The sequence below is a fragment of the Spinacia oleracea genome, chromosome 6 (genome assembly GCF_020520425.1).
Source record: "Spinacia oleracea cultivar Varoflay chromosome 6, BTI_SOV_V1, whole genome shotgun sequence".
Classification (NCBI taxonomy): Eukaryota; Viridiplantae; Streptophyta; class Magnoliopsida; order Caryophyllales; family Amaranthaceae; genus Spinacia; species Spinacia oleracea.
Window position 1 is genome coordinate 130,851,577 of NC_079492.1, and position 16,465 is coordinate 130,868,041.

The following is a 16,465-nucleotide window of genomic DNA, read 5'->3' on the forward strand; positions in this document are numbered from 1 at the left end:
GTAATTTACTTTGCCCTCGTGGCTCATTCGCACCAAAAAAATTCAACTTTACTCTCTTCATATTCGTTAGGGGTTATTAGATGACTGATATAAGTATTAATAACGCTTTGTTGAATGTGGGAGATTTAAATAATGGTCCAAACAAGTTTCTTGCATATTTTCTTATTTCTAACTTGCAAAGTTTGCCTCGAAGTCAACGATTCATTACTTTCCCAAGTTTTGTTGTATGTCGTAAATCGTTATTGTTGTTGTCAGCTATATACTGTTGGAGTTTGTTCCTCCAAAAAAGGAATGCTTCAAAAGAATGAAAACCCAATTGTCCCACATTGATAAAAAACCCACATACTACCTTCTTTATATATTGCACTACCCTTTAATCATTTGTTTAAGAGTGCTTGAGAGTGGCATGGGTGGTCACAACACACACACGCGCGCGCGCGCCGGGCCGGGCTCGGGCTCGGGCGAGGGCCTTGGGCCTTGGGCCTTGGGCCTTGGGCCTTGGGCCTTGGGCCTTGGGCCTTGGTACTTGGTACTTGGTACTTGGGCCTTGGTACTTGGGCCTTGGGCCTTGGTACTTGGTACTTGGTACTTGGTACTTGGTACTTGGTACTTGGGCCTTGGTACTTGGTACTTGGTACTTGGTACTTGGCGAATGCGGTTCGCGGGCGTGGGTTTTGTGGACCGGGTTATTCTTTTTGGTCAAGGGCAGTTTGATTAAGTCGGGAGACTTAATCAACCCACTAACTCTGGAAACTGCTCCATTAACCCCACTAGCCGTTTTATGACTGTTGGAGTTCCCCATTACTCCAGTAACTGCTCCACTAGCCGTTTATGGCTGTTACAGTTTCCCAAAAACTCTCTATAAATTCATCATCCTTTTCCACAGAAAAGACACAGAAAATTGAGTTCTTCTCCTCTTCTCCGAAATAAAAACACAAAACCTCCGTTGTTCTGGGCATTGCTTAAGGGTGTTCTCAATCTAGTTCTTCGTCGTACACCGAAGGATTGGAGTCGTGTATCCCTGGGGGTCGGTTGCTACGAGTCCGCGTGTACTTAGCGGGGCAAATTCGACTTTAGGGCAGTGATTGGTGTCACGCCACGACATTGTTACAGATAAGCTTGTTCTAATTATTGTTCTTATTAGTCATAGTTCCTACATATACATCATGAACCATCGTCATCTAACAGACTATCACCAATAACCAATTCACCATCGCCGTAATAAATTAATAATAGTGTCAATATTATTATTACATGCAACTATACAGTTAATATATTAATCTTTACTAATTATAATCGATATCTTCCTCCAAAAAAAGTAAACGGAGTATCATTATCATTGCTGGGGCTATCATATTAGAATCTCTTATAAATAGCCGTCACATATAGCTACTAGCCTAATAGATAGAAATGTTTTAAAGAAATGACGAAATAACAACGATAGTTCTTCTCCGTCAAATAATAAAAAGAAAAAAAAAAATAGTTACAACAATAGTTGATATTGTGGGATTAACCTACTAGGGGATAATATACGTGGGAGGTGGGATTCCCTTACTTTCACCCCACGCACTCAGATAGACTTTGCTCACTAATCTAATGCGGATTAACCAGCGTAGATTTTTATTCTAGTATGGGTCTATGACGTTTTCCTTGCCTACCAAAATAAAAATAGCACTTGTATGTAATACGTACGTAACTGGGCTTATATATACGTTTAAGTTCAAGCACTATGTACTACATACTTGTTTAAGAAAGTAGTAGGAGGGTTTGATGGACATACACGCTCGCACCGGTGAGGCTCGGATCTTGGGGAATGCAATGCGTGGCATGGGTTGGTTTGTGGGCCTTAGTATACTTTGGTTACCAATATTGAGTCATCTTTTACATCAATAGATCACCACGACGCGGCAATTTTTCACATGATTCATAGCAACATCGAGATAATACTCTAGTTGTTTTATTTGCAACACAGAGTTTGGATAGAACGGTGCCTTACGATTGAAGATCTAATTGCTGCAGATTTTTATTCAAAGTAATAATGGAAGGCTGTTTTCCTAAAATTAAGTAGTAGTCCAGAACGTATTATTTGTTACATATGCTAAAGTTGCAGCCTTGTTGTAGGGCTGGCTAGTGGACAAGTTGAAGTAAAAAGTCCCAACAGAATAATCAAAGTCTGATAAGATAACATGAGTTTTTTTTTGTAAAAGTAAAAATAAAAAAGATAGATAGAGCATATTTTTTGTAAGATTTGGTAGAGATTAAGCTTTAATAATTAAAACTCAAAATTAATCTTTAATAATTAAAACTCAAAAACAAATAATAATTATTTCTACTTGTCAAAAATTCTATATTTAGCGTGCTAACACAAAAGGGCAAAGCTGGACCATGTCAAACACTAAAGTTGTGTCATAGTACAAGTATTGTCGTTACTCGTTACCCATCTTACTCCTGTGTCTTCCTTGTCCTTTCTCTTCCATATTATAATAAGCTTCCAATATTTTATTTTACCAAATTAGGTAGGAGGTTATAGCTAATTAGCTACCCAATGAGGAAAACCTTCACTGTACAACCAAGCATATATACAGGAGTCGAGCATATGGGCATATAAATAGCTTTAGTTGTATCATATTTATGGTACAACAGGTTGTATATAGAAAATGATCTTGTCACATGATTTATAAAATGATCCCGTAATAGATATGTACACTCTACAATTAAATTAACTTGTATGTAGTATAAGTTTGATGTGGTTTGAATTGAATGTGTAGAATCATCACTTATTAAAAAAATATATTTAAGGACCTCTGTTTATCTTTATTGGATTAATAATTTTAATATGATGTGTTATTATTGAGCTTTTTAGTATTCATGTCTTGGACTTATATTCATACCATGTAATTAGTTTTACCCACGTCTTGTCTTCCTGAAATTGTACAGTAATTATTTAATTATTTACAGTTGCAGCTGCTGTAGAAAGCTAAGCCAAGAGAAATAAACCAGAGCCAATAACAAACTAACAAGTAACAATCCTCTGAAGTGTTGTTATTGGGCTTTTAGTTCATACAGACACTAGGCTAGTAGCCTAGTAAGGTGATGGCCAACGATTAATAGTGTAAAAAAAAATCAAGAGTTTACATTCTATAAAGTGTTGCTGTAGATGGCGGCCGTTCTCTCATCTATGAATAAATAGAGGTGTGGATTACTAAACAGTCAAATTCGAAGTGTGTATGTTTTATTACATCAAATTACTTATAAAAGGCTATATGTTACTCAGAACTTGCATACTCAAGTCAGACATAGGTACTCGGATCCGACATCAACGCCCATAGGCACTTGGATAGTTGGATTCGACATTAACGAGCGAAGTATAGATGGCATTTTCGTAAATAAATTGTCAACGTCTGAATATTAGATGTACATTGTCTTTTATAAAAGAATTTATCTTTTTTGTTATTTTTATTTATTTTAAAATAGCAATTATATTTTAGATTGTATATTTATTTTCAACATATTTACAAAAATACAATCCGATAAGCATATTTGGTTAATCTTGAAGATTATTTAGGAATTGAAGATTTTCATCAATGAAATGCAGTGAGTTACAGAAATCGTTTTAGGAAAGAGAGGAAGAGAAAGATTGAAACTTGTAGCCCAAGTATTTTTGTTATTCTTTACTTGACTGCTGCCCTTACAAACCTTGTCTTAAATACCACAATGCCAATCATTTGTGGTGGCTAACCTAGTACTACAAAAGACCAGAATAGCCTTGCTTCCAAACAGAAGAAAACAAACAGCATATTAGCTAAAAAACAAAAGAGGGAAACACCAGAAAATACAAGATAAAAAGGGCCTAAGTGAGAATGGGCTTGCTTCATTTGGGCTGAACCTCTTAATACTCCCCCTCAAGCTGAGTGGTGGGTGAACTTTGCACTCCAAGCTTGCTCAGAAGATCATAATGATGTCTTGTGTTAAGGACTTTGGTGAAAACATCAGCAGCTTGAGCATGAGAAGGGACATATTGAGTGACTGACTATTTCTCCAGTGTTGATCTTGTCTCTTATGAAATGACAATCCATTTCTATATGTTTAGTCCTTTCATGCAGCACAGGGTCGGCAGCAATAGCAATGGCTGCACGATTATTACACTTCATTACAGTTGTAGGAAGATGTTGGAGGCCCATATCCTTTAGAAGGGCTGTTAGCCAAGTGATTTCACAAGCAGTAAGAGCCATGGCTCTATACTCAGCCTCTACAGTAGAACGTGCCACTACTGTTTGTTTTTTGGATTTCCATGATATAGGAGATGATCCTAAGAGAATACAGAAACCTGTAGTGGATCTTCTTGATGTAGGGAAGCTTCCCCAATCACTGTCACAGTAAGCTGTCAGTTGGGCAGATGATGAGGATGCTAGCAGGATGCCTTGATTTGCAGTCCCTACAAGATATCTCAGAAGTCTCCTTGCTGCTTGCATATGTACTGTTGTTGGATTCTGCATGAATTGAGAAAGAATATGCACTGTGAAGGTGATGTCAGGCCTAGTGATTGTGAGATAGATCAGTTTCCCTAAGATTCTTTGGTACAGCTTAGGATCTGGTAGGGGATCTCCCTTTTCTAGAGTCAGTTTGATATGAACATCCATAGGAAGTTTGAGTGGGGATGAGGTGTTCATACCAAATTCTTTCAGCAACTCAGTGGTGTATTTCCTCTGTGACACATAAAAGCCATAATCATATCTGTCTATTTCCAGGCCTAAGAAGTAGGTCAGATCTCCAAGGTCTTTCATGTGAAAGCACTTTGACAGCAGCTTTTTGAGTTCATTGATCTCCTTCATAGAGTTTCCACATATCATCAAGTCATCAACATAGATCAGAGTTATGGTTATGGTAGTTTCTGTTGTTTTTGTGAACAAGCTATAGTCTGCTTTGGACTGAATGTAACCAATGGTTATGAGAGTATCTGAAAGTTTGCTGAACCATTGTCTAGGTGCTTGTTTGAGTCCATATAGTGCCTTGATCAGCCTACAAACTTTGTCTGATGGTGCAAGCTCCCCCTGGTTCACACATATCCTGCTTCCAAGTCCATTGTATCCCTGTGGCATTTTCATGTATACCTCTTCTTGCAGTTCACCATGCAAGAAAGCATTTGTGACATCCATTTGCACTGCAAACCAGTCAAACATTGCAGTTACTGCTATCAGAGCTCTCACTGTTGTCATTTTTGCCACTGGGGCAAATGTTTCACTGTAATCAATTACATGGATCTGCTTGTTTCCAAGAACAACAACTCTTGATTTATGCCTCTCAATGTTACCATCCTTCTTGTGTTTTGTTTTGAACAACCATTCGCATCCAATCACATGTTTTCCAGGAGGCAAGGTTGTTATTTCCCAAGTGTCATTCAGTTCTAATGCTTCCAGTTCTGTATTCATTGCATCTATCCAGTGTTTGTGAGCAACTGCATGTTTGAAATGCACAGGATCAGTTGTTCTTATCATTGTAGACAAGAAACAGCTGAATTGTTTATCCAAGGGAAATTGAGTCACAGTGATAACATTGGCAGAGGGTCTTATAGATGGATTCACATAGTGTTCCATCCAAGTGGGTGGTTTTGTTGGTCTTGTAGACCTTCTTAGAGGTGGTGGATGCACTGGTTCATTTGGCTGATGTGTTTGTGTGTGGGGCTCTGTGTTTGGGTTTGTGTTTGGGCTTGTGTTTGGGTTTGTGTTTAGGTGTGGTTGAGAGTCATCATCATGGTCATCACTGTACTCTATTATGTCATCTGAAAAATCATGTTGTATTGACATTTGAACAGGGAGAGGTTTCATGTAGCTTGCCACACATTCTTTGTGCAAAGGAAAGATGTCCTCATGAAATTTTACATCTCTTGATACAAATTGAGACATGTTCAAGAGATTTAGAAGCCCGTATCCTTTTTGAGTTGCAGGATACCCTAGAAAGACACAAGGCACACCCCTTGGTTCAAATTTGTCACCAGTTTGGTCTGGATTTGTGGCAAAGCTTAAGCAACCAAACACTCTTAAGTGATCATAGTTTGGAGGTGAGTTGTTCAGAGCCTCATAAGGGGTTTTGTTGTGCAAAACTGGTGTGGGAAGTCTGTTTATCAGATGTACAGCAGTCAATGCACACTCACTCCAGTATTTCAGAGGTAAGTTTGCTTGAAACCTCAGTGCTCTGCTCACTTCAAGAACATGTCTACGCTTTCTTTCAACCCTTGCATTCTGTTGAGGTATCTTTACACAAGAAGTTTGGTGAATGATTCCCATCTTTGCAAAGAACAATTTACATCCCTCATCATCGAACTCAAGTGCATTGTCTGACCTGACAATTTTGATCTTTTTATTGTACTGAGTATTCACATAGTTACTGAACATCACTATTGTTTCAAAAGACTCAGATTTGAGCTTCTGCAGGTACAGCCATGTCATTCTTGAGAAATCATCCACAATTGTCATGAAATATCTATATTTCCCTCTTGCCAATACTCTGTAAGGTCCCCAGAGATCAATATGTATCAACTCAAATGGTTGAGCAGCATGAGAGTCACTCAGTGAGAAAGACAGCTTGGTGAACTTAGACATAGGACAAGTTATGCATGTGTGAGTTTTATCCTTCAGATAAGGTTGGACACAAGTGATATATTTGAGTTTTGACTTAGGTGCATGACCCAATCTATAATGCCAGAGATCATACAAGTTAGTTCCAAAGCTTGCATTTCCAACTATTCTTCTTGTTTCATCATCAGGTCCTTTCAAATAGTATAGACCATGCTTCATTTCACCTTTTCCTCTGAGTTCTTTTGTCAAAGAATCTACAACTGTACATGTCCTAGGTGAGAACATTACATCACAAAGATTGTCTTTGGCCAACTTATGGATGGACATCAGGTTGTGTTTAAATTGAGGCACATACAACACATTCATCATCTCAAGACCATTTGACAAAGTGATGTCACCATAATGAGTTATCATTGCCCTTGCACCAGTTGGCAAGTTGATTGTGACATTTGATGGTGCTTTTCTCACATTTGTCAGCAAGTCTAGGGTTCCTGTCATGTGATCAGATGCACCTGAGTCCATTATCCATTCATCACATTTTGCATTGAAGCATGTCATCATTCCAGAGAAATCATTATCCAACTCATCATCAGTTTCTGAATGTTTCATGACATTAAGTGTTGTCACTGCACTTTGAGGTATCAGTTTTAACAACTTTTCCAGCTGCTAGCTTGAGAAAACAATCTCATCATCTTTTTCACTCATCCCTTGTGCTGTATTGGCTGATTTTACACCACTTGAGGTGGCTCCCTTGTTACCTGACCACCTTGTTCCAGAGAACTGGTTTTTGTTTTCACCCTTGTTTCCAGGCTTCTTGTTATACTTGTAATGCCATTTGGGATATCCCACAACAGTCCAACACCTTTCACTGGTGTGACCTTTGATTCCACAAGCAGTGCAGGTTACAGTTCTGTCTGTACTCACACTACCTTTGCTATACATAGCAGAGGTGTCACTGTCAAAGCTACCATTTTGAATCAGGACATCTCTTTGAGTTTCTTCTTGCTGTATCACTGCACATGCAGACTCAACAGATGGCAAAGGTGATTGCATAAGCAGCTGACTTCTCTGTGGACTATAGAAATCATCAAGTCCATTCAGAAACTGAAACAATTTTGATTTTTCTTTCTGAGTCTCAATGGCTTTCATTAGAGCTGTCACATCTTGTGCAACAGTTGTGAGCATAGGCAGCATGTTCATTGATTCTATCTCATCCCAAAGACTACTCATAGCAGTGTAATATTCATCTATTTTCCTACCATTTTGTTTCAGATTAAACAGGTCTTTGCTAAGCTTATATTTTCTAGATCCATTAGAAAGCATAAATCTTTTTTCTAACTGTTTCCAGGCCTCATGAGCATTCTTAATAAACAGAATAGAATTTTTAATGGAATCAGAAACATTAGTGTGAAGCCAGCAAGTTACCAGATCATTGCAAGTGTCCCACTGAGTTGCATTGGTGTCATCCTCAATGCTCCTTGTCACAGTTCCATTGACAAATCCAAGCTTTCTTTTGGATGAGAGTTGTATCTCAAATGACCTTCTCCACGCTCTATAGTCAGCAGCACCTTGCAGCTTAGTCACACTGATGGAGAGAGGTCCATCAAATGGATGAATAAACAAGAGGTTCTGCATATCTGAAAAAGTATACCTTGATCCCATAGCTACAGAAACTGTTTTCACTCAGATTCACTCACTTTGTGGCTATAAAGATGGAAACTTTAAGGTGATTTCTTATGAATAACTTCACTCTTACATACTTCACTCTGATTCTCGATGTTCTGAACTCCTACAGCTCTGATACCATGAAGATTTTCATCAATGAAATGCAGTGAGTTACAGAAATCGTTTTAGGAAAGAGAGGAAGAGAAAGATTGAAACTTGTAGCCCAAGTATTTTTGTTATTCTTTACTTGACTGCTGCCCTTACAAACCTTGTCTTAAATACCACAATGCCAATCATTTGTGGTGGCTAACCTAGTACTACAAAAGACCAGAATAGCCTTGCTTCCAAACAGAAGAAAACAAACAGCATATTAGCTAAAAAAGAAAAGAGGGAAACACCAGAAAATACAAGATAAAAAGGGCCTAAGTGAGAATGGGCTTGCTTCATTTGGGCTGAACCTCTTAATAGGATTTCTCGAGAAGTTCATATACGGATATACCCACACGGTGCTCTTCTCTGAAATCAATTGAGCCCTGGGAAAATAATAAACATTCACGGCCATTATAATTATTTATAATGGACAATCACGTCAATCCTTAATCATAAGAGGTTGAAATAATATGACAAATACTCCAGCCTAGGGGAGTATGTAGAATATTCGCAATGAGAAGAACGTTTTTTCAATTTTTGTTTTCGTTATGAAACAAGGTTGTTGATAACTTGATACAAGTACCAAATCAGAAGATATGGTGTTAAAAATGTGTGGTGAAGTTTTAAACAGAGAGCCAACTCAGTAACCCATTAACTGTTATACCCTTTGCCAAGAAAAGGGGGAAGAAAACATACACAACGAGTTAACTGATAAAGACTTGTACAACCTTCTTCTTTACTTAGGCAACAAATTTGGTAGGGATATGAAAAGCTCAGTTCAGAGTCATGTACTAACAGAGGTCCACCCACTATCTAATCTTGGGACCAAATCTTGTTTCATCTGTGTTTCTCTACTTCATTTATCATCTTTGTCTGCAGTATACTCGTCTTTAGCTTCTAATTTCTACTATGAAACAGATTCTATAATACTGTCCGGAGAATTTCATCAGGGAACTTTGGAGAGAAGAAATAACCAATGTCTAGTACTGCTGGTCTTGTGATTCCCTGCAAAGGTATGAAACTCAGACTCGCCGTCTTAACTACTAGGCTGTTTTCGCTTATGAGTTTTCTTGCTGTAAGAGTTTAATTTCCTTTTTTCTGGTTTGTTGTGTAGCTGCGGTAGCATGGGAGGTCGGGAAGCCGCTGGTGATAGAGCAAGTAGAGGTTGCTCCACCACAGACTTTGGAAGTCAGAGTTAAGATCAAGTACACTACTCTTTGCCGTACTGACCTTTTCTTTTGGGAAGGCAAGGTAAAAAGCTTTCCATATTTTCTTGTAACCCTTGAGGTTTCTGACCTATTAATTTTCAACAACTGAAAAGTATGTACCCTCTAATCTGCAGGGCAGTTCTGGTACACACTTGTTTCCTCGTATTTTCGGCCATGAAGCAGCCGGGTATGCCCACCCATCCTCCACTATGGTTGATAAACAGCCGAGCTAGAGAGCTCACCTTGGCTCGTACAAACCCAAACTTAGGCTCGAGCAGCTCTAGCCTGTGTCACGAACTCTAACTAATAAAAAATCTTTCAAAGTTTATTATTGCTAATTTTAATAGAGGTTTAAATGTATTTTAATAAACTTCTGTTTGAATTTTGACAGCATTGTAGAAAGCATAGGCGAGGGAGTGACTGATTTCGAAGTAGGGGATCATGTTCTTCCAGTTTTTACTGGAGAATGCGGGGAATGTCGCCATTGCAAATCCGAAGAGAGCAACATGTGTAGTTTGTTAAGAATGAACCCTTATCGAGGAGTGATGCTAAACGATGGGAAATCACGGTTTTCTCTCAATGGAAATCCTGTCAACCATTTCATTGGAACTTCTACTTTCAGTGAATATACAGTAGTTCATTCTGGTTGTCTTGTCAAGATTAACCCATTGGCACCCTTAGATAAAGCCTGCATCCTCAGCTGTGGTGTCTCAACAGGTTTCCAAATCATAAAATCCAATATTTTCCCCATTTTCACCAGAAAATCTGAGATTTAAAGCTTAAAAGTTGCTGTTATCTTCTGTTTCAATTCAAGGTTTGGGCGCGACTCTGAATGCAGCAAAACCAAAGAAAGGCTCTACTGTTGCTGTTTTCGGACTTGGAGCTGTTGGACTTGCTGTAAGTTAATAGGCTGAGTTGAAAGAAAGATAGACCCTTCTATATAAGCTTATAGTGTTATTCTTATTTGTAACTTACTCTTTCCACTGTCTCTATATTGCCAAGGCTGCTGAAGGTGCTAGAATTGCTGGTGCATCAAGAATCATAGGGGTTGCTCGAAATCCTGACAGGTTCGAGGAAGGTATAATATTTCTCCATCCGTTCTAAAATTAACTTCATACTTGGGGATGGCATGAGGATAAATATTGTTTGTTAAATCTGAAAAAAAGTAAGAGAAGTTTGAGAAACACTGGAGTTGAAAGGGTGAAGTTATTTCGAGAAAGAAGGGGTAACCAGGGTATACAATTCAATTGCGTGCCTAATGAACTGCACCATTTTCTTTTCAGCCAAGAAGTTCGGTGTAACAGACTTTGTTAATCCAAAAGACCATGATAGACCAATTCAAGAGGTAACGTTCACATCTCTTCATCACAGTTCAAGAGATTCAGATGTGTATATCTGAGGTGAACTCATTCCTTAAAACAGGTTATCAGGGATATGACAGATGGAGGAGTTGACAGGAGTATCGAGTGCACCGGAAATGTGGATGTTATGATGTCTGCATTTGAGTGTGTTCATGATGTATGTGTTTTAGTCTTTTTTCTTAGAGAAATACATGAAATTATATGTATTTTTATTCAAACCAGAGATTCATTAGCATTCTGTAATTTCGGGTTGTCTATACAGGGATGGGGAGTGGCTGTGCTTTGTGGAGTTCCCAGCAAGGATGCAGTTTTTATGACTAAGCCCATTAATTTGCTTAATGAGAGAACTCTCAAAGGGACTTTTTTCGGCAACTATAAGCCCAAGTCGGACCTCCCAGCTGTTGTTGAAATGTACATGAATCAGGTAAACTGACCCTGGATAAAAAATTTATTTTATCAGAGGCAACTATGTCATTAGGCTAATAATACAACAATGAGGTCTAACCATAATCCATCAGTACAAACAGACCCTTCCTACGGTTCTGTCAGACTTCGGGTAGGGAAAATTCAGATTCGATAACAAATCGAGTTCTGAGAGCAATCACTTTCAGTAATTATTTTTGGCTTTTTGGGTAATTTTGGGATACAAGTAAAAATTCAAGGCCCTAATTTTTCGAGTGGATTTTAATCAGGTTTTTGTATCGGTTAGCAATTATATTTCCCTACATGATAAGATCATAATAGCATAATAATTTGAACAAAATTCTATAAAACAGGGGAAAGGGATGGGGGGATAAGCAAATATCTCTTTGATTTAACTGTGTTTTCTGAAAACTTACAGGAGCTGGATCTGGATAAATTCATAACCCACAGAGTGCCCTTCTCAGAAATCAACAAGGCTTTTGAGTTAATGCAGAATGGGGAAGGCTTGCGCTGCATCATTAGCATGGAAGATTAGAGCTCAACAAGAATAATCATTTCCTTTCGTTATTAGGAGTATGATTTAAACTTCCTTGTAAAATCTGTAAAATTGCATCACTTAATTGGTAATAATGTTGATCGGAATGAACAAGTGTACAATTCAAACTTGACAGTTGATGATATATGCCCCTCTTGTTTACAATAAAGCAGTTCAACTTTTTCTAGGAACAAGCAGTCAAAATTTTCTGAAAAGAAAATTTAGACTCTACAGGCTACAGCATATACCTGGTTTCAAGTAACAGCCTAGGAACGTACCTGGGTGAAGACCAAGCCCTTAATTATTACGAAGCCAAGAAAAAAGGGAATCTGGGGGTCTGGTTAATGAAACTGACACAAGTTATAAGCAAAACAATGCTTCAATATAATCCCTGATAATCTTTTAGATTAGCCAGGACAAAAAGACAGAACTTCTTCAAGTAAATTTCTTGCAAAAAGTTGTATTAATTCCTTAAGAAAAATGAAGGGGAAAATGACTACAAATGCTAAAACCAGAAAGAGGGAGAAACATTGGTTCTGCCAAAGAAATTTCACTCAAAATATGTGTGATGCCCGTGTCATAATCAAGTATTTACCCCTAGCGATTGGACTCTCAGAGTCTCAGTCATTTTCCGAAGAAAAATCCCCAGTTTCCATGCTTCGGCTAGACAATTTATAGCAGATTCATGATTCCTGGGATCCACATATTCTTCAAACAAACTACATATTTACGTTTCAAAATAATAGCAGAATACAGAAGAGGTACTGTTATGCTTGCAACCTATTTGTATTTATCCATGATCTTTTTAGCATTTTCTATAGCTTCATCCGTAGAACCAGGCTTGTCATCCACCCTGGGTCCTTTGTCCTTGTTCAGGGCAAGATAAATGAAATACACAAAGCCCATGAAACCCTGTTTTGCAGTTGACAGACAATAAGTTAGGTTTTGTCAAACATCTTATGAACATTGGTTCTTTACATGCAGAACATGAATAGAAAAATATCACACACAGACCGAAAACTGTATATGGCCAAGTTTGAGGAAGGAGAAATGTACCCCATGTCAGAGTATAACTACACTAGAATTCAACAATTATGACACCATAAACTCTCAGTCCCTCACATCACACTCACTTGAAATTGTTAACTTCAAACTACAGAAAATTAGTAACATAATCATGCAAGGAGCAAATTTTTGTGTTTCAAATTTTACCAAGTCCAAATCCAAACAGTTAAGGCGAGGATTACTTTCGTTTAGACTTCAAATACTAAAGGATTGAGTCCAGATTCCAGGTTCAATTCAAAACTCTAAGCCCGGTCAATAGTAGGCTAGAAGCTATCTGGGACTGGATTGGATAACTGACACCCCAACCCTTCACCAACAAAAATCAAAAACCATACAATAAAGACAGGCACCCTTAAGTTATTCGCCAGTTATTTACATTAGCACATCATTAGTTTTGTATCTCCATTAGACAATTACACAACTTCTAGATAACTTCAGCGTTTTTTCTTTAAATGAATGAACACAATATGCTGTTTCCATTTCAATCCAATGTATCACTAGGATTATACTACAGATAAGCTTTGTCAAAGGGAGGAAAAACTTTCAGAACAATGTGTCACCAAACTAGCATTGTGCTTGAAAATGCTTCAGGTAATTTTCGTATTTGAAAAAACAGATGCAGCATCTAAAATACGGAGTACAATTTATGCATACAAAAAGAACCCAAGATCATATCTGCTAGATAGTATCTGTTTTTTTGTAACTGTACTTAAGCGAGCACAAAGGAACAAAGGGAAAACTTTTATGAAGTATATTATTCAACTGCAAACAGAGACCACGAACATACCAGTGCGAAGAAAACTGTAGACACGAACGACCGAAGCACAAAAAGAGAAAGAGCAGCAGCAACTACTGTTACAGACAGCCTTGCAACTGGTCTCGGAACAGAATCCTGAAAATTAAATAGATATATTAGAAGAGGAGGTAAACAGAAATAGCTGCATTAGACATCAAAGGATCTTACTGGCACAAGATTGGTTCCTGCCTCAACTCCGTCTTTGCCAACTTTGAAAACTTTCTGAATGGCTGCTTCAAACCAGATAGTACATGTCAATGGAGTTACAACTTGGGAACTGAACTCATATTGGCTATTGATTGACTAAGAAAAATGATAAAGAAAAATACAAGCATAGCAAGTAAGCAACTTCATATGGAATTCCAACTCATAAGGAGTTGTTTAAGCATATGCATTCAGCCTTTTGATTTACTTTTTTCTAGTCTTAAGTCGTTCATTGCATGACTATGATCAATCACTTCATACGGTAACTAGTTATACAATAAGATTAATTTGTATTTGCTAGTATTGATCTCTATCTTAGATGTCGTACAACTCTTTTATGAATGAATTAATTTTACTTTCCAAAAATAAAAAGTACTCAACTCAGTATGATAAATTGTTCAACAGAAGTAAAGAGAATTTCCGGAGACCAAAAAATATGATGATTTTTATGCAATGTCCTTGATCAAAGGTGTATGAGGTTTGACTGAACTAGCTTCACATTATACGTCTATTGAAATATGAATTATTGATACTTAGGTTATGGTTGGACCTTAATGCCAATTAACATGCTTATCATAGGCAAAATACGATTAGCGAGCATTCTTGGTTATCCAAGCTCGAAATTAAACACACTACAAATTCAGCTGCTTTCAAATCTAAATCACTCGAACTATTTCATTCTAACCCGAATAAGGCAGCTCAACTTGCACATTCTGCATAGATGGAATTTCAAGTGAAGTCCTATCTTAATTTTAGAGGGCCTAAATATCAAATCTGTTCATTTTCAAATGGGCATAAGCCGCTCCCATCATTAGAGAGTTTAGACCACTCATTGTTCGAAATGAATTTCCATCTTAAAACCAATTGGCTATAGGAGAAGTAACTCTTGCACCACTTCAAAACCCAACCCAGAGTTTATGCCACCATTCCTCCACCACAAGAATTCATTAGGAACCCTTAAACTAACTAAATTACTAAACAAATCCAATTGAGTCTTTCGTAATTAAAACATTGATCTTTAACAAAATATAGCAGAAATTATTAAACAAACACATCACAAGAATAATTATAATTCATAAATTAAATACAAAATTAATCAAAATCACCAATGAAAGATGAATTGAATCAAAATAAACAGGAATTAAGAACAACCTATCAAATAAAAATGAGGGAAATGAAATAAAATGTTAACCTCGAATGATATTTGATTGAGCAGCGAAGATGATGGGTACAGCATGGGAATTCCGGTTTCTTATCCCGCTAATTTGGAGTTTTGGCAATAGATATTTAGTGGTTGGACTCAAACAAGAGTTGGAGGAAAGAATTTGAGAATGGAAATTTGAAAGACTAGTGGTTTTGAAGCGGGTTCGACGACGAGGTAAGATGGGTAGAACGCCACAAACTGTAATTGAACAAGAACCGGCCATCTTCACTCCTCTCAATTTTTGCTGTTCTTCTTTAAGGTTTTTTCTTTTATTTCGAATAAACAAAATATAGTACTTTGTTACGACAAAAGCCGGCAATCGGGTCGCTCGGAATCCAAATCAGTTTTAGTTTGAGGTTATTTGTAAAATTCACAAGTGTTTGGTAAAGTAACAGCTATTAGCGGTAGAGGGAGAGGTAGCGGTTTATTATGTTCTGTCAAACTTTAAATTTAGTAGCATTTAAAGGTAATGGATAGAGCTAACAAAAACTGATCCGACCTGTATTTTAAAGACCCGGATCCGACTCGAGACCCGAAATGTTGTTAAAATAGAAAACCCGTAACCGATCGTATCCTACCCGTTAAAACCGACGACCGATTCTTACCCGCTAATGCATGACCTGGACCCGAGCAGCCGACCAAAAGATAACAGAATTGAGTCAACTGACCCGACCGAAAAATGACCCGAACCCGATTCAACACCCGGCCAGATGTCAACCCGAAACCAATTATAACCCGATCAAAACTTTCGGTGAACCAACTCGTGACAACCCATTACCTGATTTTACGCGACCGGTTGACAACCCGATTTGTCATTGACCTAACTAAACAATAACTTAAATCAAGTTAATATTATTTTTTATAATTACCTAAATCTAGAACAAGTGAAAAGCGTTAAATCAAATTTAACCAAATTTATAAAGGTTAATTATAAGGTTAATTAAAACTTGATTAGACCTGATAGTTATCGGACCCGGTCTTAACCCGTGTCCCATAGTGAACTCGACCTGCATTTTAACCGACCCGATAATTATCCGATCCGAACTTGACCCGAACCCTAAATTAACTGCTACAAATCTGACTCAAACCCGACTCGTTAAGACCCGAACCCGAAATTGTATCCGACTAGAAAAAGACCTGACTCGAACCCGACCTATACCGAAATGAAAAAATAACCCGACATGACCCGACAAATAATCAACCTGACCGAACTCGACCTGAACCCGACCTGCACCCGGGTGATAAAATGACCAGACACGATCAGACCAGATCATGACCA

The 16,465-nt window shown here is 37.8% G+C and overlaps 3 protein-coding genes across 3 annotated transcripts; 1 reads left to right on the plus strand and 2 right to left on the minus strand.

Moving 5' to 3' along the window:
• Positions 1 to 7,241: 7,241 nt before the first annotated feature.
• Positions 7,242 to 8,237, minus strand: LOC130463609 (uncharacterized). Its single transcript, XM_056832792.1, has one exon. The coding sequence runs from the start codon at positions 8,235 to 8,237 to the stop codon at positions 7,242 to 7,244; it is 996 nt and encodes a 331-aa protein (XP_056688770.1).
• An 896-nt stretch (positions 8,238 to 9,133) lies between these two features.
• LOC110788771 (alcohol dehydrogenase 1) lies at positions 9,134 to 12,062 on the plus strand. The gene is made up of 10 exons (XM_021993410.2): positions 9,134 to 9,403; positions 9,505 to 9,641; positions 9,733 to 9,785; positions 9,990 to 10,315; positions 10,413 to 10,495; positions 10,601 to 10,676; positions 10,882 to 10,943; positions 11,021 to 11,116; positions 11,222 to 11,383; positions 11,801 to 12,062. Exons 1-10 carry the CDS (start codon positions 9,367 to 9,369, stop codon positions 11,915 to 11,917), a joined length of 1,149 nt encoding a protein of 382 aa, XP_021849102.1. The 5' UTR covers positions 9,134 to 9,366; the 3' UTR covers positions 11,918 to 12,062.
• Positions 12,063 to 12,436: 374 nt separating this feature from the next.
• Positions 12,437 to 15,472, minus strand: LOC110788772 (uncharacterized). Its single transcript, XM_021993411.2, has 4 exons — positions 15,175 to 15,472; positions 13,947 to 14,008; positions 13,770 to 13,874; positions 12,437 to 12,829 (listed from the first exon to the last, which is right to left on the minus strand). The coding sequence occupies exons 1-4, from the start codon at positions 15,407 to 15,409 to the stop codon at positions 12,698 to 12,700; spliced, it is 534 nt and encodes a 177-aa protein (XP_021849103.1). The 5' UTR covers positions 15,410 to 15,472; the 3' UTR covers positions 12,437 to 12,697.
• Between the last annotated feature and the right edge of the window lie 993 nt (positions 15,473 to 16,465).